Below are 27,413 nucleotides of genomic sequence, written 5' to 3'. Positions count from 1 at the left end.
AGGAAACCGCTAAAAGCCGCCCACGACTGGTATTCTAAAACCACGATCATCATCGTCTTCCTCATCCTTCTTCTCCCCTTCCATCTTCACTTGCTCAGTCTTCCCTCTCCTTTGAAGATATCATCACCCATTCGCTCCATCGTTTCCTTTTCCCCTCTTCTCCTACACCATGTCCACCCTTTCCCTCCCCCTCCATGACGCTGTTGCTCCAGCTCGCCCCCACGACATCACCCATCAGAACAAGGACCCTCCTCAGCAGCACGTACAGAAGGGATCCTCCATCAGCCGCGGGAGAATACAGATCCGGAGGATCGAGAACACCAGCAGCAGGCAGGTTACGTTCTCCAAGCGAAGGAGCGGCTTGCTGAAGAAGGCTTACGAGTTGTCTGTCCTGTGCGACGCTGAGGTGGCTCTCATTGTCTTCTCCAACACGGGAAGACTTTCCGAGTTTGCAAGCTCCAGGTACGAATTTCGCATCCTGTATCAGTTGCTAGTATCAGCCTGGCCATGGTCAGTTAAACTTTATGCTGATGAAGGCAATACAAAATGAAGATGTGAATAATATTTTTGAATTTAAATGACGTTTGATGAAATCCTTTCAATATCTACACTCGTAGGAAAATGTTTGATACCAAAGGAGCCTATCAGTTTCCAGGGGGCATTTCCTTCTTTTATAGTTTCCTCATGAATGGAGCTCCACCTAAGCTTATGCATCCTATAAGTCCTTGTAAGTGGGTGCAACCGAAAAGAAATATTGCTTTTATCACTAGCATTACGTTTGTATTCCTCAGGGAACACCCCTATATAGCATTTACACAATTGGAAACGACCAAGAAAAATAGAAGGTTGTCCTAACAATTATCTTTGGCAAACGAATGAAATATATTGATAATTTCTACCATTTATTAAGAATTAGAGTGACTCTTTAGAAATAAATTGAATATTAAGTTTTTATTGCACTAGCTTTGCGAGACAACAGTAAATGCGATCAAGCTACATCACCTTTTGTACCTTCATTGTCAAAATGTAATTATGAAATTCGCTGTAAATGTACATGTAATTGTTATATTTTCCTAATCCCAAACAAAGCTGATGCTCTCTTAAAGATACATAGATATCCTCTTTTGAATTTCAATCCATATTGCCTAAATCTTGCTAAACATTGCAGCCTTTATATGTCTTCAATGAAGTTTTCCAATATAATTTAAGCTAGGCTAAAAGCAACTAATTGCTTATAAGATAGTTATATTTTCCAATCTTTGTTTTGAGGATTTCTTAATAGTATACGATTCTCAAAACTATGAGAAAATGTAATGTAAGAAATTTCAAGGATGTAATGAGGGGGTACCTACTAGAATTTGTGTTTGGACTTAAAGTTTCTTACTATGAAAGAATCGAATGAAAGAAGTCAATGGCCAATGCTAGGTCCTAGTTTTGAGATTTCCTCAAAATTGACTTTGATTTGCCACATGTCTAAGAAGCCAACACATACACTAACGAGAGACTAACCCACATGCTTTGTGATGCACTTTACTCATATGAGCTATTAGTCCCTTAAGAGGGCCAAATAGTGAGTGTGCTTAAGGAATTGAAGAGCTAGCTACTTTTAAAATTTTCACTTGAGTTATGAAGGGTGTGGGTTCTTTGCTAGCTTGGTATTCTCTACCAATTGGTTGGTGATGATTTGGAAGATCCAAGGCATGCACAAAGTCATGTGGGCATGAATAAGTTCTAGCTAGATTTTAGAAATGAAACCAAATCTTATAAAGATAGATTAGCTAGTTGGGAACTTGCATATCTTATAACTCACTTGAGGGCTGACGAAAGAGCTAGTTACTCTTGAACCATGTGGGTCATGAACTAATTGGTGACCATTGGTAAGATCCCCATAGGGTGCATCTAAAAAATTATAACCGTTGAATGTGGGTTCAAACAACGGTATTTTAATGTCGTAAATTTACAGAGACATATATAAGAAGGGGGTGTTCAACACAAAATTAAAAAATTAAACTTGAATCATAAAGAAACAAAAATACAATAGGACCTATACAGAGTAGGGTTTTGAAATATTTCCCTTGAAAAATATCTCCTACTCCGCTACTCCACTATGTCCCGAGGCTGACTCGAATGCATAGAAGTTGACGACGTGTCAATGTGCTTGATATGTCTTCTATGGTATTGTCACCTTTGCTATCTGATCCGATGGTCCTAGATGAAAGAATTGTCTCTCTAATCTAGCCAGAGCTCCTTGCCCACATGTGAGTTGTCTCTAAGTTGTCCTTTGGCTGCATGAGTCATTGCTAAAATTGGTCCCATGAAGACTACCTCTGGATACGTGTATGACTACATGATCTCAACCTGCTCCCCTCGGTAAGTGAAGCTATGTTGATGAAGTACTACTCATGAGGTGTTGAAGATCATAACCTTGGTCTTGTCAAGGTTGAGTGTCAGGTCTCCCTCTATGCAAAACTCCTCTAGGGCCTCCAGTTGTCTCTACAGGCCTATGAAATGAGAACTATGTCATCTACGTATAGTAGTATTTGTATCATCCGGCCAGCCAGCAAGGATCCCTCCTCTCCTAGTCAATCAATAGAAGTAGTGATCGTATAAATGTAGAGCCCCAAAGAGTTTCGGTGAGAGGGGGCATCCTTGCTTCACTTTGATTGTGCTCTCAATCCAATCTGATAGGCCTCTAGTGGCCCGTACTCTCCGTCTCACTGCCTCATATAGGTTCATCATCCCCTAGATTATGTCCTGTTGGGATCCGCATCTCTTGGAGTCTCCTAATCATGTGGGCTCGTGTGACTGTGTCAAAGGCCTTCCTAAAGTCTAAAAAGTAGGCATAGACTTTCTGCTCACTTTTTGGGATCTTGATCTTGCCTCCTCAATGATGGCTTAAAGCATAAAGATCTGGTCAAGGGTGTAATGTTACCTTTGGAAATTGTCTATCCCAAAGCTCGTTGCCCATGTGCTTCTACGTAAGAGTTGGTCGATCTCTCTAGTATTAATCCATAGATCTTGGCCAGTGTGGCCAATCATGAGAGAGAGAGAGAGAGAGAGAGAGAGAGAGAGAGAGAGAGAGAGAGGGTAAAGTTGCATTATTGCAAGCCATCATAATAGATAGCAGTCGCTTCTCGGGTATGTGCTTCTATGAAGAAGCTTATATGGTGTGTTGGAAACAATAGAGGATATAGGCCATATGCTGGGCAAATACAAGGGTGATAGAAAGTGAATTCTAGCAGGTACCTAGCTTACAAATTAGAGCTAGCTAGTACCCGCATAGTTTCATGTGGAGCATTGATTTCTACACTTCTTGCCATTTTGTGTGTTTGTAAGTTCTTGAAATGATGTTGGGTCATCAAATACCAAAACTTTTGCCAAGTTAAATCACTCATATACACATATTTCATGTTCTTTTTAATCCCTCATCAATCTTTTGATTTAAGAATTTGACTGTTGTACTGGATTGATAATCAGTAAAGGGGATGAGCATTTTCCGAGCAAAATCTTCCGAGTGTCAGAGTGAAGGAAAAAAAAAGCTTCCAACTATGTAAAAATATGGCAAAAATGGATGGGAAGTAAACATAGTTTCACTTAGAAATATGCAAAGTATTGTAGCAATGCCTATTTTATACACGAATCTTTATGTGAATCTTTGGGAATGGTGAGAACAGAATGGGATGGCTTTTGAAGAAACCCACATGTAGAGTAGACTTCTCCATGAAAATTCCCTTATGATCCTTCTTAACAACTTTTACTTAATAGGGGGTGATATTGAAAAACCTCTCTCAACCTATCTTCATGAAAGGGCTTCTCCAAAGAAAACTCATTGAAGCAAGTCATCAAGGTAGTTTCGCTAGCGAAACTCCTTTGAAGTAGTCTTCCAAGGTAGTTTCGCTGGCAAAACTACTTTGGACAGTACTTTTAAAAGTGACATAACTTTCACACCCAATGTCCAAATATAGTCATTCAGCCACTCAAATTGATCGGAAAGCCCCATTTGAGCACATCGATGAGGTTAGATTTTGGAAAATCTTGCATATATAGTATTAAATATTACATGTATTTTATGAAAGTGATATTTAAGCCCAAGTTAATACTTGTTTATAGTAATTTAAATTTCTTTAAAAACATGTCCATAAATATCTTGTTATTAATACTATAAAAACACTAGAAAGATATTTCCATATGTATAATATTATTACATTGAGAGTGATTATGAGGGATGTTTCTTTAAAACTTTTTTAAGGTAATAACAAGGGTGCAAACGGATGTCTATGAATAAGAAGATTTATGTTATGTAAAAATGAATGAGTGACTAGTTTGTATAAAATAAAAGTGAAAATACCATGTTTCCTAAAGAAATACTATTTTTTAAATCTCTTGAAAAACACACTCAGATAAACCTACTCATAGGCTTTTGCTCATAAAATTGACGCATCCATCAGTAAACTTGTTTTACTATCATTAATATTTCCTTTACTCTATGCTATCATTGTGGACGGAGTTGATTGAGCAAGCACTCCAATTGTTTAAAGTCTTAATCTCAATGTCATCACCTATGACTACCTCTTTGGGTAAAATAAGGGTTTTAAATTATATCATAAGTTGTATGCTTGAAACTCTTTCTGATATCCTATGAAAGATTGAATTTATATCTACCTTTTTCCAAAGTTCTTTTAGCATATTTTCTTCTTCTTCCCTTTGTCTCATAGTGAACAACGGATTAACCTTAAGTAGCACAATTGCATAATCTATCAATCCAAATATTGGCTAATGATGAAATCAACACATGTAAATGCTTTTATTGTGTTGTGTTAAGAAAGATAGCAATTGGTTGCATTTCTTTTCATCAAATACACTTAGTATTGCACATGATTTTCATCCAAAGAATCCTTCATATCTTTTTCTCATCTAGCTTTCAAGTAATCTTTCTTTCTATAATTCCATCTTTTATGGTATTCTCTTTATGTATTTGATTTAATAATACTTGTAAAATGAATAGGGTTTAATCAAACATAGGATACATTGATTTGCACATTGTCGCTATTTCTATCAGTGGGAGTATTCATGAAATAAAAAAGCACTTGGCTAAGATATTTAAATTTACAATTCATAATTGCGATATACCATGTATATCGCAATTGCATGATTTGCACTACATAATTGTGGTGTATCATGTATACCTCCATTCATGATCAAACCAATTGCAACAGAGGACTTCTATGACAAGGAATAATATTACTCCCCAAACAATGACAACAACAACAACAACCACAATAATATCAGTAAAATCAATCAATTAATTAATTCTATTTAGATGACAGACCTAATACCTTTATGTTGTGTGGGAGCATTATCTTTGCAACTCCTTTTCAACCAATTTCCAAAGAAAATATTTGGTTCATATAAATTAATGCAACAAAGCAAGCACCAAAGCAAGGCATGTAAGATTAAAAGGACTAGTGTTTGAAAACCAAGCAAAATTATCTTGTTGAGAAGAAGCAAGCAAAATGGAAAGTGTTCATACAGTATACATTATGCCTCAAGCTTCACCATCATAATCCCACATTGTTTCTCTAACAATGTACACTCTCACAATATTCTGTGTATTGTAGTATGAATTGCTAAACTTAATTTCATCTGAATCATTGACACTAATAGCTCAATGATTCCATATTTAATTGTTATCGTAAAGACATCTATTTTGTATGTGTACAATTGGCTCTATTTTAAGTGCATACAATTGTGTTTCTCTGATTGCAGAAGCGTGTGAACTAATTATGGACATGTACATTCTACCATTTTTTAATCTTTCTTTTCTACTAGATTTGTGTCCCTTGTCTTTGCATATCATATGGCTTCTCATAAGTTTGGTTATTAAATCCCATGTGGCACTACTTGCATGAGAATAATTGGAGAAGCGTAGTCAATTTGGGAATCTAGATATTTGTGTTGATTTAAAGAAGGATGTACATATACCAATAATTGTTATGAACATGTATCTTTGTTACAATAATGAACCACCTAGTTTTACATGGTTGGAATGATTCAAGGAGCACCTAGTTTTACACAGTTGCAATGATTCAAGAAGTTTAAGAAATGATAATGAAATTATATTTTTCTGAGTGTGGATTACATTGAAATTTCCTCAAGGATGAAGATCTTCATATGTCTATAATGCTTTGCAAAAATGGAACCTTTTTAAAATAAGGAACCAGCTACTTTACACGGTTGGAATGATTCAGCAAGTTTAAAAATGATAATGAAATTGTATTTTTCTTTATGTGGATTACATTGAAATGTCTACAAGCATTATCCTATAGCACTCTGGTGGATGCTATTATTTATTCTCCAACTACACCTCATGGGAAATTAATGTAGTAGCCTTATATGTAATTTCATCCTTTCATTATGTGATAATTCATCCAATATTAGACTTTAAGGGATATGGTGTACACATAAAGAATCTATGCATATATTTAGTGGTTGCTCACATGAGTCATTTAACCATGATGTAGATGATAGAAGTACACCAATGCATTGAATTATTTGAATATACATATAAAAATAAGAGGAAATCAATAAGGGAGTTTAAGATTCCTCTAGAAATAATCAACATGACCCACATACTGATACAAATATGATTCCACAATTAGCAAATGTAGGAATCCATGTTTTATGGCTACGTAGAAGGATAATTGAGGCCATGTCTCAAAATTTCGCGACTAAAACCCAACTAAACTATACAAAAACATGAGTGCATCTCAAATTTGGGTTTTCATGACCTCAGGGGGTTCACTATATGTATCCCCTATCTCATGTGCATTCAAGCCGAATTCAAAACTCCCTTATTTGTGAATTTTTCATGAATAGAACACACCCTTTTCTATTCAATCTGGGAATACCCCATTTAAGTGGTATCCTTTTGTATGTAAAAAATGCAAAAAAGTTAGATTTAAAGTCCCTTTTGTTCAAACACGTGCTATGCTTACATATTTATGAGTGACTCCCCCGACTTCAAGACATCGTCTTAAATCATCGACTATTGGCTATTCACTTAGTCTACTTTAGAGAGAGAGAGAGAGAGAGAGAGAGAAAGAGAGAGATTTCCTTAAGTTGTAGCATTTCCTTTGTTAGCATGGGGAGGATCATCCAGATATATCAAAAGTATGGAGGAGGATTGCAACAACATGGAAATTCAAGGCAAGATATTGAGGTAAATATAAGACACATTTATTCAATGACCAATTCTATAATTTGTTACTTTTTATTTTTCTAGATTGAAAGGTACTTTTGATTTTGTAGAAGGAATTGAAACAAGTACTTAGTCCTATCTAGCATACATGTTGGTGCACAATTAAAAGGGCAAGATGCAACTTGCTCGAGCATGGGATGTGTATGAGGGCTTGAACTTGCACGTTGCATGGAAAGAAGAGACTTTGTTAGGTGACGTGGAAGGTTGAATCGTTTAAGTTTCTCTCCTTCACATTTTCTTTGATACCTATGTCAAAAACAGGTTTTACGAAACGGCGTTTCTTCAAGAAATGAAGAAACGTCATTTTTGTTTCCTGCCACGAAACGGCCGTTTCGTGCAACTATGTTACCTATGATGTTGGATGTAACCAGTATCTATATAATGACACTCTCTCAATGAATAAACAAGCTTCATTGTTCATCTTGTTGTCTCTATCTTGTCACCATGCTTCTCCACAGAGTTTTGATCTATTCATGACTGCTACTTGGCTATGATCTATGGGTGATCTATTCATGACTACTACTTGGCTATAGTTGCTACAAATCCAATCCAAATTTTATACATAGCTAGAGTAGAATGGAACTTTGGCTAACTAGTAGGGAGGAATGTCTCACCGAACCCCACAACTATCGCTACTCAAAAGCAGTTTCATGGTACCTGGTGTCTCCATTTGCCCAAAGTTCAACGTGCATCTGTTTTTACATATGTGTGTGTGCGCGTGCACGAGGGTGTGCGTCCGTGGGTGCGTGCATGTGTTAGATGTTTTGGAGAATCTAAGCATGTATCTCTAGCTCATAACTCAATCTCAAACACCATGTTAGAACAAGAGTGACCTTGCATCAATCACCAACCTTGATCACCAAGTCATGTAAGGCGGATGATGATACTCCACACCACCTATCTCGCTTCAAAGGTGCAAACACACATAGGTAGAGAACACACTGAATCTTTCCATCATTTTTAAGACAAAGTCCATGCCTACCCTATCGTAAGTTATGCAAAGGTTTACTAGTGCTGAGCATGAAGCCCTTATAGTCATCTGAGAATCTAAACCACTTTCTAATTCGCTAATCATCTTTAATTTGGCTCATAAGCAACTACAACATTCTTCTTTCAAAGGTTGAAAGCTAAAACCGAGATGCAATTGAATCCAGTGTCATAAGAAACATTTCTAGAATGTTTCTAGATTTTGCTAGGTGTTTCTTCTAGAAATGGGTTTTTAAATGTATTTTATATGAATGATATATAAAACATAAATAATTATCTTTAGATTCTCTCCCTCTCTCTAAAAAGAGCTCTCAAATACACATATACAAATTGAACACTCTCAACCTGTACTAGGGCGTTTCTATTATGCTCTAGCCGAGGTAGCATGACCTCGGAAGAATCAGTCGACATTTCCCTTAAAGGATCTATCTTTGTAATATATTTGTTTGCGCTTCATGTAAATGATCGGGAGGGAATTAATGTCAAGGTCCTAGGTGAGGGCTGATAGCACCAGACTAGGTAGATCTAAGGCCAAGGGCCTAATGCAAAGATTGTGCCTAGGGGCAAAGGATTGAATGCATCCCAAGAGAGGGGTGAAATGTTGCATTAGGAAGGCCCTATATGGAAGACATGTGGCATCTAGATCTATCTAGGGAGTTGGGGCTTGTTGAGGCTAGAGAGAGAAGAGAAGGATTTCACGTATGGTTTTTTTGATCGGAATTTGTCTGTCTACTCGTTAGCTTCAGCAAGATTTGGCTGGGAGGATATTCATGGTGCTGCTCCCATGATCTGCAGTAGAAATAAGATAGCTAGTCTTAACATTTGGTATCAGAGCCCAAGGCTACGAATTGGAGGGGACTGCACGACGGATAGGCAAGGAATTAGACCTTCACGTGATGGACAGAGGGGATCGATGATAACGGGTGACGAAGAACTTGGAGGGGGCTACCCGTGACGACGGGTCGCTAGTGGTGGTCCTCCTGCACCGCTATCAGGACTTTGCTGTGGGGTGACGATTATTCGTGGCCTCCGGTGGAAAAAGAACCTTCGATGTTGATAGTCTGTGACTGACGCAGATCAACGGAAAGCCCAAGGGAAGGTGCTAGGAGCGTGATTGCGACGGAAAGTGGGGCATAGTTGGAGCGGACAGTAGGCCTGGAGCATAGGTAGCGAGGCGACGGGCTGACCGCAACGACGCTGCGACGTGACGACGAAGTTACTGACGATGCTAGTGATCGATGACGCTCTCGTAACTACAACGGAAAGGAGGCCCTTCGATGTTGATTGCCCGTGACGACGGACAGCAGGAGCTCGTGAGCGGGGAGACCATTTGGCTTGAATAGCCCGACAGACAAAGAGAAAGAGTGCCTAACATTTGATAGTTCGTGACGGTGCCAGATCAACACAGAGCGCTAGTCGACGGACAAACTGGACGAGCGTCAAACCATCAGCCTAACACCGTTGGGAGCGAAAAGGCAACACAGAACAGGCTGGTGGCCCGCAGCTTGTACATCAGCTGTGATTGCAGACTGGTCGCAGGAGTGCGAGAGACTGTTGGCTAGAATTGCATGGAACCAAGAGGGAGGTGACAAAACCGTTGATGACCAGGGAGCTCTCTTCGACCTCCATTAGTTTCGTGTTGTTTTTTTTTCTCCTTGATTTAGTCGGGTGATGCTCTACTTTCATAGATAGGATCTTGAGAGCAATCAGCCTGCATGAGGCTTTGATGTTGTAGCAGGGACAGATCATGCCTGTGCATATGCCTATGTGCTACAGTTTGAGTCAGTTTGCAGGAGCTTCCCTAGGATAGGGAAAAGCGCCATCTGAGATATATGCCTGTGTTAAATGCATGATCAGTGTGAATGTGGGATTGCAGGAATTCCCTAGTATAGGGAATTGTGTCAGACTGTTAGTACACTGAATTGTGTTAGCTTGTAAATACAGCATTCTAGCGGTGTTTTTAAAAAAAAAAAATCAAAACAAAACAAAACAAAGCAAAGCACCCATTGAACTAAATGGAAGCAGAAGAAGGGGCTTCCTCGGGGGGGTCCATCTGGGAAATGTAAGTATACTATGAGAGTTCAAAATGAGGGGTATTTTAATTCTCAAGACTTACAGAAATATATTTATAGCAGGGGTAATTTTATACACCGTTTTTAAATTAATAGGGTGTATTTATTCTCAAATTCAAATTAAAAGTTATTTTTTAAATATTGTCTCATCTAGGATGATGTGTAAGAGCATTCACAATTTGTTGATGGGTAGCTCAAAGTTTTACTGTGTTGACTAGCCCTCGCAGTCATGATAAGTAGATACACAAGAAACTTTTGACCAATCTCTATACAGTGAACTCTTACCAAACTAGGAAATTCATGGATTTTTACTAGATAGAATTACTCATTTTATTCTCTTTCTATAGAGAATTGTATTTTCTATATAGCTATCTAGGAAATGCGAGTCCTTATATAGAGAATGAAGCTTTTTTCTTTCTTATATAGGGAATTTGATAACCTATATAGTCTTGTCTAGGAAATATACGTCCCTATATGGAATATGAAGTGGATTTCAAGTTTGCTAGGTAGGAAATTGTGTTTCCTATATAGCCCACGTATATTGCTATCTAGGAAATGTGAGTTCCTATCTGGAGAATGGTGTGAATTTCAAGTTTGTTGTGTACAGAATTGCATTTCCTATATAGCCCATGTATATTGTTGTCTAGGAAATGTGAGTTCCTATAAGGAGAATGAAGTAGGTTCTACAATTCCTATATAGGAAATGAGTTCTTTATCTAGCAAATTAGCAAGAATTTATCTCTACCTATGTATTAATTGTGATTATCTACATTTCGAATGAACATAATGCTACTACATGCATCATATTTGATATAAAAACTCCCATTAGATCAACATAAGGTTAAAGTTTGGGCCATCTTCTTATAAGTTTGTACCATTTCATTCATGGTTCAATTCACATTACTTCATGCAAATCTCTAGTAGCTGGTGATAGTTTGGGAGCATGCAAGGGAAACAAAATTGGATAAGGTGGAGTAAATACATGAGATTTTGAGAATTGAAAAGATCAAAAGTTGAAAATATGTTCTATTCGGTACTAGTATGAGTGTAACGCATGCATCTCCACGACATACAAATTAAAGGTTTTTATTCAATTATACAATACAATTTCTCATAAGTAGTGTCTGTTTCAACTTACACTGAAATGTACTAGAGGAGGGCAAAAAATATAAGATTCTCAAATTTTAAATTTATTGAAGAGATATAATTATTGATGCAAAAATTCACAGTAGGGGTATATAAAATAGATAAAATGTGGTTACAGAGGGGTTTTTTAAATACCTTTCGAACGCACGTTGTATAGCTAGCTTATGTAAGGTGGACCCCCCGAGGGGGCTTCCAAGAGGGACCCTGGTGAATCAGGAGTCCGGCCGACCCAGCAGGTGTCGCGCCCAGTAGCTCATACTTTATCTGGCAGGATTGCATTGCTGGAGGATGCCTTGCAATAGTTGTTAGTGCAGCAATTACAGGCCAATGCAGGGCAGTTTGAACTTAGGAGAGCGACACAGAGTATGTCTGCCAGATCTTCTCGAGAGGAGAAGGGAAAGGCTCCAATGGAACCGGAGTCTAGTGTCCATACGGTCGAGCCTAGGAAGGCTAAAGTGCCAAATATTGCCAATTACAGACCGGGAAAGTACTCTGGTCGGATGAACGACCGTAGCTCTGATGTCATTGAGACCTGGTTACACAAATGGGACGAGGCGTTCGCCATTTGTGAAATCAGAAATGACATCAAGAAGATCCGTGAGGCCACCCACATGTTTAGTGAGGCAGCGGATCGGTGGTGGATTAAACAACAAAAAGATGGTATAGCATCCACTACCTGGGAGGAGTTTAAAAGAGAGTTCAGGAAACACTTCTTACCTCCTGACGAAGCATCCCGAGCTTGGGATCAATATAGGAATCTTCGTCAGAGAAATTTATTGGTGGCAGAGTACACTGATAAGTTTCGAGAGAGTGTAATGAAGGTTGATGAACCCCTGCCTCAATCAATCCAAGTGAAAGATTTCATATTTGGATTGAATGATCGAATAAAAATGGAAGTTCGAGCTAAGTACGCGAACACGTTAGATGATGCAATAGCTATAGCCCTGAACTATGAGGATGCCAAGGACAGCAAGCCAAGTGGGTTTGCACAGGTCGGAACCTAGTATGGATATCCGAAGAAATCTGGGTTTAAGAAGAAATGGACTAGTAGAGGGAGTGGTTCTCAACCGAGTGGTCAAGCCAAGCAGGCGAAACCGGCTGAAACTCCTAAACCAAGTACCACCATTGGAGTGAAAAGGAAAGTAACCCCAATGGCAGCCTAGGCTTGGTCCAAGTCTCCCTTGAATCCAGAACAAAGGAAAAAAGCGAGGAGAGAAGGCTTATGTTTTGGTTGCCTTCAGCCTCATCAGTGGAAGGATTGTCCACATAACAAAGATCGTCGGATGGCTGAGATGGTGATCTCAGAGTGCGACATGGAGATGGAGGGAAGTCCCAGAGCGGAAGAGATGCAGATTCAGCTAGCGGGATCTTCTCAGAGGTTAGTACCTTGTTTGTTATGTGTGTCTGTTGCTAAGCTAGTGACGAGTGCACCTGATAACATCCTATCTAAGCCCGCAGCAACGGGGTATATAGCCTTTAATGATACGGAGTTAATTAAAATGAAAGGGCAAGTGGCCAATCATGATGTCATTGTGTTGTTTGACTCGGCGTCAACTCACAATGCGATTAACTCCAAGCTCGTGAAGAGGCTGAAATTAAAGACAAGTCCATCTGACTATGGGTATACAGTTAGGATGGCAGATGGAAGTTCAACTGAAGTATGGGACCAAAGGATTACCTAGTTGGAGCTTCGTATTCAGGACTATGCTAAGAAGCTTGATTTTGAAATGACCAAGCTTGCTCATGCAGATATAGCCCTGGGTATGGCGTGGCATTCTAGGAAGAATCCAGCCATTGATTGGAAAAAGCACGTATATCAATTCAAGATGAATGATGCGCTTTATGTCTTGCGAGGTATACCTCAGGGACCGTTGGTTTCCGTGATGGAAATCCGAAAAGCTCAAGTAGAGTTTTTATTCCTTTGCACAGCATCGATAGAGCCGGTTGATGATTCTTCGGCTAGCACTGATGTTACGCAAAGTGGTGAGATGGCCAAGCTGGCTAATCTTATAACAGAGGAGTTCTCTGAATGTTTTAGGGATGAACTACCTTATGGGTTACCTCCAGAGCGGAATGTTCAGCATAAGATTGAGCTGATCCCGGGGGCAAAACCTATAAATAGACCTCCCTATAGAATGAGTTTTACTGAAGAGGCGGAGGTGCATAGACAACTGGAAGAATACCTCAAGGTGGGGCAGATTCAACCAAGTTTCTCACCTTTTGCTTCGCCAGTGATATTAAAGAAGAAAAAGGATGATACGTTTCGCCTCTGTATAGATTACAGAGCATTGAATAATATCACTGTTAAGCACAGGTATCCGATGGCTCGGATTGATGATTTGCTAAATGCATTACATGGAGCCGTGATTTTCAGCAAGATAGATCTTAAGTGTGGCTACCATCAGATCCGGATTAGAGCCGAGGATGTGCATAAAACCGCTTTCAGAAGCAGGTTTGGTCACTATGAGTTTTTGGTAATGCCTTTTGGACTTACCAATGCTCCGGCTACATTCGTCATGCTTATGAACGATTTACTACGTCCGTATATCGGAAAGTTTGTAGTACATTTTATTGACGATATCCTGATATTCAGTAAAAGTATTACTGAGCATCGTGAACACTTAAGAGTAGTGTTTAGTACTTTGAGGAAAGCCAGTCTTTATGTAAATAAAAAGAAAACTATACTGTGTATGGTTAGGCTTGAATATTTAGGGTTCATAATTACTCCACAGGGGGTAGAAATGGATCCGAAGAAAGTGGCTGTGATACTGACTTGGCCAATCCCTCAGAGTTTGACCGCGTTGCGATCATTCTTGGGATTTGTCCAGTTTTATAGAAGGCATATCAAAGGATATTCCGGAATAGTATCGCCATTGACTGATCTGACCTCAGATAAAGTACCTTTTATTTGGGGACAGAATCAACAAGAAAGTTTTAACACCATAAAACAAGCTGTGGTCATAGGACCGGTGTTAAAAATAGTTGATCCCCAGAAACCGTTGTTCCTAGAAACCGATGCAAGTGGCATTAAGGTAGGAGCAGTTCTCCTTCAAGAGGGAAGGCCAGTAGCCTTTGAAAGCAAGAAGCTTTCTCCCTCTCAAAGGAATTGGCCAACTCATGAATTGGAGTTGTATGCTATTATCCATGCTTTGAAAACATGGAGGCATTATTTGTATGGTTCAGAGTTTTATGTGGATGTGGATCATGATACTCTGAAACATTTTTGTAAACAGCCTGACTTGAGGGGCCGCCAAGCTAGGTGGGCAGAGCTCATGCAGGAGTTTAATTTAACGATTCGGTACCGAAGAGGAAAAGATAATAAGGTTGCTGATGCATTGTCTCGCATTATGCACAACCTGAGTTTCACGGTATTAGAGAGTGCTCTAATGACCGAGATTAGAGAAACTCAAAAAGTGGACGAGTTTGTCCAGAGCTTATGGCCTAAAGCTCATGTGTTAAAACCCGGGGAAAATGAAAAGTATCTAGGAAAGGCCAAACTTATGCAAGATATACCATAAGGGATGGTATGCTAGAAAGAAATGGCAAGGTTGTAGTACCTAGTCAGAATGATCTCAGGCAGAGAGTCATTCGACAGTGCCATGATAGCCCGTGTGCGGGACACCCAGGAGTTGAGAAGACATATGATCTCGTGAAGCGAGATTTCTTTTGGCCAAAGATGAAAAAGCATATTCATGAATATGTGACACGGTGTTTCTTGTGTCAGGTAAGCAAGGCCGAGCGGGTGAAGCCACCCGGACTTTTACAGCCCTTGGAGATACCACTAAGTAAGTGGGAGAGCATTTCCATGGACTTTATTGTAGGGCTGCCTACGACACAAGGAGGGTATGATTCTATCCTTGTGGTGGTTGATCGTCTAACCAAGATGACTCACTTCATTCCGACTAGAGAGTCTGTTAGTGCCCCGCAAGTGGCGGATTTGTTCATTAGACATATATTTCGTCTGCATGGATTACCTAGATCCATAGTGTCAAACAGAGATGTCAGATTTACCGGTCATTTTTGGACAGCGGTATTTGAGACACTGAGGACTGAGTTGGGAATGAGTAGTGGGGATCATCCTGAGACGGATGGTCAGACGGAGAGAGTCAACCAGACTTTAGAGGATATGCTGAGAGCATATGTGTCATTGAGGCAACATACGTGGAACAAGTGGTTGCCATTGTTGGAGTTTGCTTACAATGATAGAAAACATTCATCTACCGGGTTCAGTCCGTTTGAGTTGAACTATGGTTATAGACCAGCAAATCCAACTATAGTTGGAGTACCTCAGAAAGTGCCTAGTACTACGAACTTTGTAGTTCAGATGCGGGAGATGCTAGCACTTGCGAGAGCTAATATCCGCCAGGCTATGGATAGAGCCAAGGTGTATGCGGGGATGAAAACCGGTCTATAAGAGTATTTAAGGAAGGAGAAAAAGTTTTTCTCAGAGTTCCTTCGCACTCGAAGTCGTTGACTTCAGGAGAGTGTGCTAAGTTATCACCTCGATACTGTGGGCCGTGGTTAATTCTAAAGAGAATAGGCAAGGTAGCCTATAAATTAGAATTGCCACAGGGGTGTAAGGTGCACCCGGTTTTTCATGTTTCGCGCTTAAAGAAATTTTTACATACAGGTGACTCACTAATCGAAGGTGTGGTTTTGTTTCAGGAGATAGAGGATATTGCGAGGCGTAAACCAACAAGAATCCTGGACCGAGAAACAATGCAAATACGAAATCGGAAGATACCCACGGTGTTGGTTGCATGGCATGGTCAGCCTCTATCCGAAGCTACCTGGGAATCCATATATCAGTTGCGGAGAGTGTTCCCAGATTTTATCATCGAGGACGCTGATGTCTGAAGAGGGAAGGAATGTTACGCTCTAGCCGAGGTAGCATGACCTCGGAAGAATCAGTCGACATTTCCCTTAAAGGATCTATCTTTGTAATATATTTGTTTGCGCTTCATGTAAATGATCGGGAGGGAATTAATGTCAAGGTCCTAGGTGAGGGCTGATAGCACCAGACTAGGTAGATCTAAGGCCAAGGGCCTAATGCAAAGATTGTGCCTAGGGGCAAAGGATTTAATGCATCCCAAGAGAGGGGTGAAATGTTGCATTAGGAAGGCCCTATATGGATGACATGTGGCATCTAGATCTATCTAGGGAGTTGGGGCTTGTTGAGGCTAGAGAGAGAAGAGAAGGATTTCACGTATGGTTTTTTTATCGGAATTTCTCTGTCTGCTCGTTAGCTGCAGCAAGATTTGGCTGGGAGGATATTCATGGTGCTACTCCCGTGATCTGCAGTAGAAATAAGATAGCTAGTCTTAACAGTTTCACTTGTTTCAATAAAACGTTTGATCTAGAAACGTTTCTGCATGTTTCGCATGCTAGAAACTTGCTTTTTGGTTACATGGATTGAATCAACTGTCAAACCATGATCTTAAGCATCTTGAAATAAAAGAATACTTCTAACTATCCTTGGATATCGGGGGAGGGCCATCTTATAGGGCCCAATTGGACAACCGAATTGACCTACCCAAAGAGCTATCACCATAAAGGGATCTTAAATAGCCTACAAGCATTTGTCAGTCTTGATTTTTCAAATCTAATTTAGATTGAGGAATCTTAATTTGGATATTGGATAACACTATATCCTACCACAAACCGTTAATCCCATGTATTCCATTATTGCATATCCAATGCGTGGCAAGCTTTTCCCATGATTGATTGCAACCTAGTCCTAACATCACTTGGTACATAAGGATTCACATTTATCCTTCATATCCTTCCAAGACCTCCACCCAGTGAAGTTGTGACAACCAATTCCCAAAAAAAGGCATGCCATTGATTATAAAGTCATGACTGAGACCATCTACTTTTTTCAATGAAATACTAGAAAAGGGAAAAATAAACTGCAAATGAAAACATAATGTGTTTGGCAATAACGAACGTCCCCGGAAAGGACAACTTCTTCCCTTCCATATGTCAAACTTCTCTTTGAGTTTCTGCACACATCACTGAAATTTATCCTTGAGAGACACATATATCTACCAGGCATCCAAGATGTCTCAAAACGTGGCCTGCATGATACCGTTTGAAATTGAACCTACACGTCCAATCAAGGGGATTATTCCATCCTATCCACAAAGCAGTGGTTTTAGACTCATTGATCTTAAAATCAAAGATTACTACAAAATCATCAACCGTTTTAACCATGTTTTTCAGAGCCAACAAGCATGCTTGTGTGATCATCTGTAAAGAAATTAGAGTAGAAATGTAAACCATTGGGCATTGAAAGACCCTTAATGAGATCCAAATCTTGATAATAATCTAGCTGACACAAAGTGGATCAATGGTAATGCTAAAGAGAAAAGGAGCTAGGAAGCATCCCTGCCGAATAGAGTGCTATTGAGGGAACCTTTGGTAATAGTAACAACTTAGCATATGCATTAGTGCAAAGTGTATGGGTCACCTACAAAAACTCACACCGAATCCTAGTCTCTTTAATGTTTTTAAGACACAGTCCCAGCTTACCTTACGTAAGTTTTTTCAAGGTCTAGATGGAGCATAACGAATCTGTCATTCTACGTTATTGCATGATTAGTCACTAACAATACATTAAGGATAGCATCATGAATGTTCCTACCTTGAAGAAACATGTAATGCCTGGGATGAACAACTTTGGCAAGAATAAACTAAATGGCCATAGCTTTGGCCAGCACAGTTGAGTATTGTAAGAGGCCTCCAGTGGCTAGGAAGAAACCTATTTTGGTTCTTGGGTCGAAGTTTTACAACACGTGTGTTTAAACTACTAGACAATTTACTTGACACCAATAGTTGATCATGTCAGAAATATCAAAATCACAAATCTCCGAATATGTTGATAACAAGGTGAATGATATTTAATCATTCATAAGGCCTGCCCAAGATAAAAAAAGCAAACAAAAAGAAAATGGTGTGGAGGAAGACTCCAGGAGATAAAAAGGAGAGAGAGAGAGAGAGAGAGAGAAGGAGGGGGGGGTGGTTTGAGGGGGGGGAGGGAGAAAAGGTGGAGATGGTGTGTAAGAAGACTTGAGGAGATAAAGAAGGGAGAGAGAGAGAGAGAGAGAGAGAGAGAGACTCAACCACTTTAAAGTCTGCATTCAAGTCCAATGAAGAAGAGTCAACATATTGTCCAATAGGAGAAATGCACTTCCAAAATTCTAAAAATGCCTAATTTGAAGCGTTGCTAAGGCTACCCAGGGGGCAGGCCAAAAATCAATGGGAATTCCATCCAAAGGCTAGGTGCTTTGCCCTTGGCCATAGACATAACCGTGTATCTAATCTCAACCTTAGAGAGAGACTGTTGCAACAGTAAAGCTTCATGAGGTAGAACCAGGCACTGAAGATTGGCCAGAAAAGCATCCATGTGGAGATTATAATCAGGGGAAAAAGTTGGCTTCATCTCCGCAAGAACCAAATGAGCAGTAAGCACTTCTATTGAAGAAAACATTAAAGTATGTGACTTGACTAAGGTAGGCAATTACAAGGATGTCTCGAAAGGGCTATGACGGGGCCAATGGCCATGTAGATCTAATACAACAACATATTTTTCATTCCAAAATATTTCAACACCCTTGCTTATGAGCACGATTAGAGATGATTAAAGAATGGTAATGCAATGCTTATGAGTACGATTAGAGATGATTGGCAAATACTTAAGATTTTCGGATGACTATGGTAAACCGTTCCTCCAAGCTCCATTCGCACTTCATCTAGATAGATTCTGAACGGCTTTTGGTGAGATGGTGAGGTGGACTTGAAGACCACTCATTTTCCCTCGAGCATTTTCCCCGATTTATGCTGCACCTTCTGCTATGGAACTCCCAAGTCCCTACTGTCACGTGCCTTTTTGTAGGACTCTATCTGCCCAAGGTCTCTTGCTGCTCAACGCTAGTCATTATATACGCACTCCGAGTTGCTGTCAACAGTCTGTTGGTGCACGAAGGACTCAGAAGTGCCCTTGCATTCCATTCACTGCTTCAGAGTAGTTCTCCAACACAGTAGTCTACCAAATTCCACCCCAATGAGAACCTTTTATAGCACTGTCGACCCAGATTAGGGCTGAGTGGCTTACTAGCTGACCCAGTGTGCTGCCAGCGCCAGTGTGGGAAACTAGCCAGATCTGGCGACCTGATGCTCGATACATGCCTTTTCGGGGTATCCTCCCCAGCCTGCACCATATAGGTCCATGTGCAGTCCCAGAGAAGGGCATCACCATGGCAGTCCTGTATGGACTATCCTGGGGTCCCAACCAAACACAAGAAGGGAAGATCTTTTGCTGCCCACATGACAACCTAGGTGGGTCTCAACCAAACACAAGAAGGGAAGATCTCTTGCTTGCCACATGACAACCTCCCTCTCATATGGGGCCGGAGCCTCAGGTGGGAAGTTGACCTCCAACATCCCCTTCCAACGAGCTAGAGGCAATATCAAGAACAACGCGAGTGTTCAAGATACCCAGGCACCAATAGTTCATCTAGTCGTCCCGCTCACATACTAAGAATACACAAGTCTAGTCAAGTACCAAGCATCCTGGGCCTCTTTCAACCCACTCCACCTCAAGCTCCATTTGCAGCCTTCATCAACGAACAGACCATGTAGATATCTGCTCAACAATGGGCTCTGGAACTGCTCAGGAACAAAGCTCTCATCAAGCTCCATTCAAGTCTGAGCTTGCCAAGGTAACCGATGATCCTCTCCTATCCCTGTTCAGCATCCTGCTCTTTATCCACCTGGAAAATTTGTCCCTGTCACCTGCAGTAGTCAGCATCACCATCTTCACAGAGTCCATGACATCGGCATCTTCAAGAGACAAGCAGATAGTCCCAATGCTTCTATCTTGAAAACTCCCCTCCTTTTGTCACGAAGGCTTTCACCCTCTACCTTGCAACCAAAGCATTCGATTGGAATCAACACAACCCATGTAGAGAAAGGATACCCCGGTTCACCATTTTGCCTGCCATCAAGCCGTGTACCTCATTGAAGTACCTACCAGACCCCTTATGGGTCATGTCCATCTGTGTCTTCAACTACCTCATTTTGCCTGCCATCAAGCCGTTTACCTTATTGAATTACCTACCAGACCCCTTATGAGTCATGTCCATCTGTGTCTTCAACTACCTCACACTCCCGTCTCCGCCTGAAGCTGGCCTTCCTCGTTGTCTTTCCCTTCGATGACTGTAGCTTTGTTCTCTCAGCATGATATGCGCAATATATGCTGTCCTCCATCTTGGAATCTGGATCGTCTGTATGTCGGACATATCACAGTGATACTTGAATCACTGAATCCAAAAATCTAGGGACTACTTGGTTGTAACCACCAAGTATACTCGTCGACTATCGTATTAACTTTACTCGCTCTAGGTGTCCAGGCTGACCAAATAGTGGCATTTTTTCCTTTTCTCGCTCCCATTATCCACCACCTGAAAAACCTTTCTATTTGGCTTACCCTGACCAGGCTTGCCCTTCCCATTACTGGAAGAGTATTCTCGTCGCCACCTTTGTCCTAGAAATTTTAAGTAACATAGGACAGACCTCCACAAAAACTTCCGTTCTTTAGCTGTCAAAGCAGTCAGCAGTCCATTGAAGTTGCATGGAAGCTTGATTATAAAGAGGGTGGCTATAACTTTCTGGACCAACCTACCGCCAATTGATCTTTCCCAGGGTCATCATAAGAGCGCTTCCCCATGAGGTTGCTAGCGCTCACCCGAGCAATGTAAAAGCCAGGCCCATGAAGACTGGCTTTCTTCCATTGCATGTAATGAAAGCATTATCTCATAAATCTACAGGTTGTATCATCCAATGGCATGAAGTCTGAGCATTTTGGGCAAATGAGAGTGTTTGGGCATTGCAACCCTGAGCCAGAATCCTCAAATTTTGGGATGCTGGGCTGGAGCTGCAATGCTAGCTAGCATGCTCACCCAGCCTTGGCCCTGCACGGGATTGTGAGACTTGCCTGCTACTAGTGGGGCTAGGTTAGCTCCACTAGCATGCATGGGAAACTAGTTCTGGAGTGTAACTATTGAGCTGTGTCACACACATCGATAGATATCTTCTAGGCCTCACACTCAGTCTAGGCCAATGATCTCACCCAATACTATTATAAATAATTGATTTAGAGTGTAGCTGTTCAAGATGCTTTAGTTTGTTGAGTACAAATCTTTCAATATCTTCCAGGTCTATACCAATTGAATGTGCAAAAATACCAAATTCGAAGTTGGGTTGATGATCATGGATAGTGCCTTAGTATCCTTGTCTTTTGACTTGTGTTGCTTTTATGACCTATCTAACACATCTGGGTCTTGGCTCAACATCAGTAGGAATCTCTCATAAGGCTTTCCCACCTTTTGTCCCTGTATTTTTTAATCTTTTAGATAGGATAGGTAGTCCAATCAAATATTGAAATTAGGGGTAGGCAAATGAGATCCCATGGATGCATCTATAGATTTCTTGTAAAGTCTATCAACCAAGCTTTGCATCACTGCAAATCTTACTTGAATATAGCAAAATTGAATTGGAGTCGCTCTCCATAAAGCAAGGGGTTTCATACCATGTTGGAGAATCTAAGCATGTATCTCTAGCTCACTATTCAAGTGCAGGCACCATGGTAAATGACCTTGCATCAATCACCAGCCTTGACCAAAAGTCATCTAATGCAGAAGCTAATGGCCAAGATGCCTATCTTGCTTCACATGTATGCACACATGTATAGCTATGTAGATCAAAACATCTTTTAAGTAGTTTGCATCAAGGGGTTTATAGAGTAATGTCTTCCAAAAAATTGATATCTTTATTGTTTCTTGATTGCAAGTACTACCTCTCACGTCTTGTTGCCCCTCCTAAGCATTCATTTATGCCCCTTAGCAAGCTACATGGAAACCAAAAGTTGAATATCCCAATGATTGAAAAGCTAATGCAAGAGATCTTGCCACCCAATTTATGCTTGATAAGCAAGATTTATTTGAGATAAGCCATGACAAAGTTTGAACATGATGCATGATGCACATGCTACCTTACATAGGAAGGATGTAATTGTTGTATATTCTTTTATGAAGGAAGGATGTAATTATTGTATGGTCTTTTGTGCACAAAATCGATAAGAACAAGATTTTGCTCACAATTTAGGCATCTTTCTCATGTCTGTTTTCTTGTAAAACTAAGATTTAAATTGTTTTAGGTAAACTTCATAAGTCCTAGGCATCTTTCTCATGTCTGTTTTCTTGTAAAACTAAGATTTAAATTGTTTTAGGTAAACTTCATAAGTCTTAGGCATCTTTCTCATGTCTGTTTTCTTGTAAAACTAAGATTTAAATTGTTTTAGGTAAACTTCATAAGTCCATAAAAATCTGTTTGACTAATATTTGCTTGTAATGTTTTGTAGGATTCAAAGTGTGATAAGTATTGCCTTATTGTCTTCTTGATTCCTAAAGGCTAATATTTCAATGTAGTTGAGTCTCAAAGTATACATATGAGATCCTTTTTTTTGGCATACATGTAAATTTATGCAGTCCTTGATAAGTCATAACCCTATAGGAGGCATTTCACAAGTGAGTTCTTTTAATGCCACTTTATAGAACTTTTACATTGTAAGGGTTTTCTCTCTCGAATTTGATAAACAATAATATTCTCCCATGTAAAAATAATTAAGAAAACCTCATGTAAGGCGGGGCCTCTAATTTAGTCCCAATTTTCAAACCTTCTAACCTTATGATGCTAGAGCACAAATGGCACTGTGCCTAGCAAGAGGTGTGCCTATGGAGCCCTGTGCTGAGGTGGCAGGAGTGGTCACATGCAACGACTATGGAGCACTGTGTGTGCTTGCAAAGGGTCAGTGTGCCACGTGGCACTGATGATGTGGTAGATGATGATGTAAGCAAAGGTGACGTGGTAGTTGACATGGCAATGCTGACATGGCAGATGATGTGGCATAGGTGATGTGGCCAGATGATGTGGCAATGATGATGTGTCCAGATGATGTGGCAGATGACATGGTAAATGACGTGGCAGTTGAGCTGGCAGGGGTGACATGGCAGCCTCACGGGGTGATATCTGAGTGACGTGTCAGATAAGGCTGACGTGGCACTTGTTGATGTGGCAGAGCAATAGAGAACGTGAAGCCAAAATCCCAAGCCTTGTGTCACGTCATTAATGGGACATGAGCCAACTAGCTACTATGTGGAATAACATGGCACAGTCAAGGTCCATACAATATGCAATATGCATTGATAGGCCTTTGGCAAAGTGACTCCATAGCTCTACTTAAAGAGAATTGCTTGAAGTTCTCTCTCCCTCTCTCTCTCTCTTTATATTTCTTCTTTTCATGGGTAAGTTCCTAGATGTTCATATACTTCGCTCTATTCATTGTTGTTTGTGCTTTGAACCTTCCACCTCGAGTAGGCTATCTCTTAGGTTACAAAGCTCTATCTTTTGAGCATGAAGGGCATTGGTAAAGTTGACACCAATTCATTCCTCAAATACAAAATTAAGCCATGTACTCTTTTGAATGTAGGCCTTGTACTCTTTTGAATAACCTATAATTGCTTCTCAAAATGCTTCCACCAATTTGGATACCGCTTTTTGTCATCCTCTCCTTGATAGCTTGAAGCTCTAGCTTTAAGGGCCTGCTAATATAGGAGATGACATTCTAGGAATTGTCATTTTCTCCACTGGTTTTAATTTTGTGTTTCATTGCCATTTTGACATTGCTTCATCCTCCACAACCGTTCTATCCATTCCTCGCAATCTTTGTTAAGCCTTTTAACAATTTGATGTTACAAGCATTGTCTGCTTCCCTTGCACACCATGATTAGGTGTAAGGTGACCTACTTGGTAGCTTATCTAAATAATTAGAAACATAAACAAAAGACAAATATATAAACACTAACACACTCATCAAAATGGTAAGCAAGACACCAAATTGAAGGTGTAGGAACAAGTGGCAAGAGTACAATAGAAGAAGGGAGCTCATTAAAAGTGATGTGTTATGCGATTACTTGAGTGGTACGGGTTGAAATATTTAAATCCCCAATAGGAAGATAAAAAATAACAATGGGGAAGACCACTGGATGAGAAAAAGTGGTACCAAGCTTTTTGAAGGTTTGACACTAGTTAAACATCTATTGGCCTTATGAATCATCGATTTGGATTTCCCAATACCTCCTATTCCAAGTACAAGAAACCCAAATTTGTTTCGATCCTAATAAACCCATGGGGTGCTAATTAGATTTTTATTTGGAAACTTGTCTACCAAAATGCATCTCCATGCATGTTTTCCATTTATAGATTATCATTATCCCTTGTATCTATTGCCATCGCCTTTGTCTTAATGACATCAACCTCCATACTAATATTATTGTAGAATTCATTGAGAGTGTTTTGTTGTCTCCCTTATCTCTTCTAATAATATGCCATCATCTAGTTTTTCTAAGCATTTTTTGCTGAGAAATGTTCGATTGGAAGAGAGTAAAATGAAATTGGATGGTCTTCACAAATAGTTATAGCTTGAATGAAGAGAATGTGATTGCTTTTTTATTAGCCTTCTCCTTCAATGCTAGAATTTGTCAGAGCTGAGTCTACCCTTCACCTCTGATTACAGACAAAAACTTAGTATGAAGACCTTTGTATAAATGGATGCTTAAGTATGTGAGGGGGTGTGGATATGATTCACCGTTGGGCGCTCATGACATCTTTGCTATGTGTGATGAAGTTTAAGGCTTTCAACCTTGTGAGTGACTGCCATGAGATTGAAACTGCACACTATGTTGTGTTTTAGAGGATAAGTTTGGGCATGTTCCTAGGTTCATCTCTCTCTGTCTCTCTGTGTCTCTCTGTCTCTCTGTTAGGGTTTCATTGTGTGAGAACGTGTGCGTGATTTTTTTTTGGCGGTGTGTGCTTGGGGATAGGATTTGTTGTGTGGGTGAGTTGTCAGTGAGTGGTTGTGGGAAAATTAGCAGTGCAATTGTACTCTATTCGGTATTATGTCCGAGTTTGGCTACTGGTGAATGTGAGAAAGAAGAAAAAGTATGGAGCGTCGGAGGCGGCAGCTGAGACAGTTTGGGTGCTGGTCCACTTGAGCTGCTGCCCGCATTCGATTCTCCTGCGAGAAGGATACCTCCTATGCTGCCTGTGAGCATAGGCCAGAGGCAACGTGATGTTTCCTCTTTTCACTAAAAAAAAAGTATGTGAGGTTTCCTCAATCTTTTGCATGTGATTAAGTCAAAGAGCCATGGCATTATAGAAAGGCTTGGTTTGTCTCAAATGCTATTCACGAGTCCTCCCTCGTTGTGGGTTTGTATTAAATGCTATTATACAAAGAGCCATTGCATTATACAAAGGCTTGGATTGTCTCAAATGCTATTCACAAGTCCTCCCTCTTTCTTTCTGGGGAGCTCTCTATCTCACAACAATCTTCACGCAGTACTGGAGACAGCAGGCTATGGGAATGAAGGATCAGCTTACTCTCATGCTCGAAGCCCAAAGGTGATCACGACGAACAACGATTTTGCCATCGCCCATTTTAATTGCTCTTCCTCTTTCCTTTGGTTGATCTGCTGCACATTGGTAAAACCAAATCGCAGCATACGTACCAAGCTGACTTCGTTGGTAATGCTGCAGTCACATGAGGGGCGAATGTTTGCAAGGATTGACAGCACAGGATCTAGAATTGTTACAGAGCCGACTAGCAATTGCACTAAATCGAGTTGAGGCGAGGAAGGTAACCCGATTTGACTCCCACTCCGACGCTGAATGAAAAAGCTTCTAACTTAAGCTCGTGTCCGTCATCCATATTCAGCTAATGAGTTGTTTGGCAGACTCAATTGCTGTTGCAACAACGTGAGAAGCTTCGCGAAACGGTGCGGACCAGCTTGTTTTTTCGTTGCTTACAGCAACGATCACTTGTTAGAGAAGGTGATTGCTTGGGTTGTTTGTTCATTTGATTCACCCTTTTTGGCGTACTGCTCAGGAAAAGGTGCTTCTGCAAGAAAACGAGATGCTAAGGACTAAGGTAAGGCGGTGATCTTAACGAGCTGCATAAGATTCTTGAATTTTGCATAAGCCTTGCTCTCTAATTCGTTCTTTGTGGGAGGGGGTGTAAGATGCTAAAGTTGAGCTTGTTTGTGCTCAACTCCAAAGGTTTTCTCAAAGCCAGGGGCAACTGTGCAACAAGATGAAACGAGCACAAAGCTGGTCACGGAAACAATTTTAAAGCTCGGTGTTAATTCCACATCTCAGGTTTTCCCACACGCCTTTCTCTCTCTGTCTCTGTGTCTCTCTGTTCTTTCGCCAGCTTCTGATGTGAGATGCTAAAATGCCTGGTGCATAGAATGCAGCTAAGCCATCCTAGCTGCTAGCAGCTTAGCATCCGTATTATCTGTTGTGGATTTGAGGCTTCTCACGTATTCAGTCTTCTTCTTCTTCTTCTTCTTTTGGGAAGAACAGAGACCTGTGTTCCAGTGAAGAAAAGATTTACAGAAAGCAAGAAAGATTAGAGTGAAGAAAAGAATTAGAAAGGAGGCTTGGAACTAATTGTCTTGCTCATGTTGGCAAGTGATTCCCAAAGGTATCTCTCATTTCCTTTATTTATCTCTTTTACTTATTCAGATACTTGCACATTGCAATGTGGCTCATGAAAATTTCTTGTATTTTAAACTTGAAAATTAGTCCAAGGATATTTGCACTTAGGTCATGGTAGGGATGCACTTGGTACATGAAAATTTCAAAGGTACTTCGAATGAAGGTCTTCGATAACAGTAACAATAAATGAATACGAAATCTCTTAAAGTGCTTCAATGTTGAAGACTTATTGCATGTAATCGACAAAGTGTGATATTGGTACAACTATATACATCTTTGGCACTTGAAAGGCTAAAATTGAAATATGTTTTTTGTGTCTTGTTACTAGTATAGCAAAA

The 27,413-nt window shown here is 40.3% G+C and overlaps 1 protein-coding gene across 2 annotated transcripts; it reads left to right on the top strand.

The window, feature by feature from the left end:
* LOC147887308 (MADS-box transcription factor 23-like) lies at positions 1-27,413 on the top strand. Of its 2 annotated transcripts, none has more exons than XM_087394724.1 (8): positions 1-462; positions 7,141-7,219; positions 25,919-25,980; positions 26,116-26,215; positions 26,313-26,354; positions 26,465-26,506; positions 26,635-26,733; positions 26,956-27,413. In XM_087394724.1, the coding sequence occupies exons 1-8, from the start codon at positions 170-172 to the stop codon at positions 26,956-26,958; spliced, it is 720 nt and encodes a 239-aa protein (XP_087250850.1). In that variant the 5' UTR covers positions 1-169; the 3' UTR covers positions 26,959-27,413. The 2 variants fall into 2 exon arrangements, with proteins under 2 accessions (XP_087250850.1, XP_087250849.1); XM_087394723.1 differs by having other exon boundaries at positions 26,941-27,413.

The sequence above is a fragment of the Dipteris shenzhenensis genome, chromosome 23 (genome assembly GCF_047967505.1).
Source record: "Dipteris shenzhenensis isolate YYH24624 ecotype China chromosome 23, Dip_SZ_1.0, whole genome shotgun sequence".
NCBI lineage: Eukaryota > Viridiplantae > Streptophyta > Polypodiopsida > Gleicheniales > Dipteridaceae > Dipteris > Dipteris shenzhenensis.
This window is presented reverse-complemented; position numbering and strand designations above follow the sequence as displayed.

Bases quoted from the DNA above. Each gene is read 5' to 3' on its own strand.
- LOC147887308 (XM_087394723.1), top strand. From the start codon at position 170: ATGTCCACCCTTTCCCTCCCCCTCCATGACGCTGTTGCTCCAGCTCGC. The intron at 26,216-26,312 runs GTAACCCGATTT...GTTGTTTGGCAG, and splicing joins ATCGAGTTGAGGCGAGGAAG to ACTCAATTGCTGTTGCAACA. The intron at 26,507-26,634 runs GTAAGGCGGTGA...TCAACTCCAAAG, and splicing joins ACGAGATGCTAAGGACTAAG to GTTTTCTCAAAGCCAGGGGC.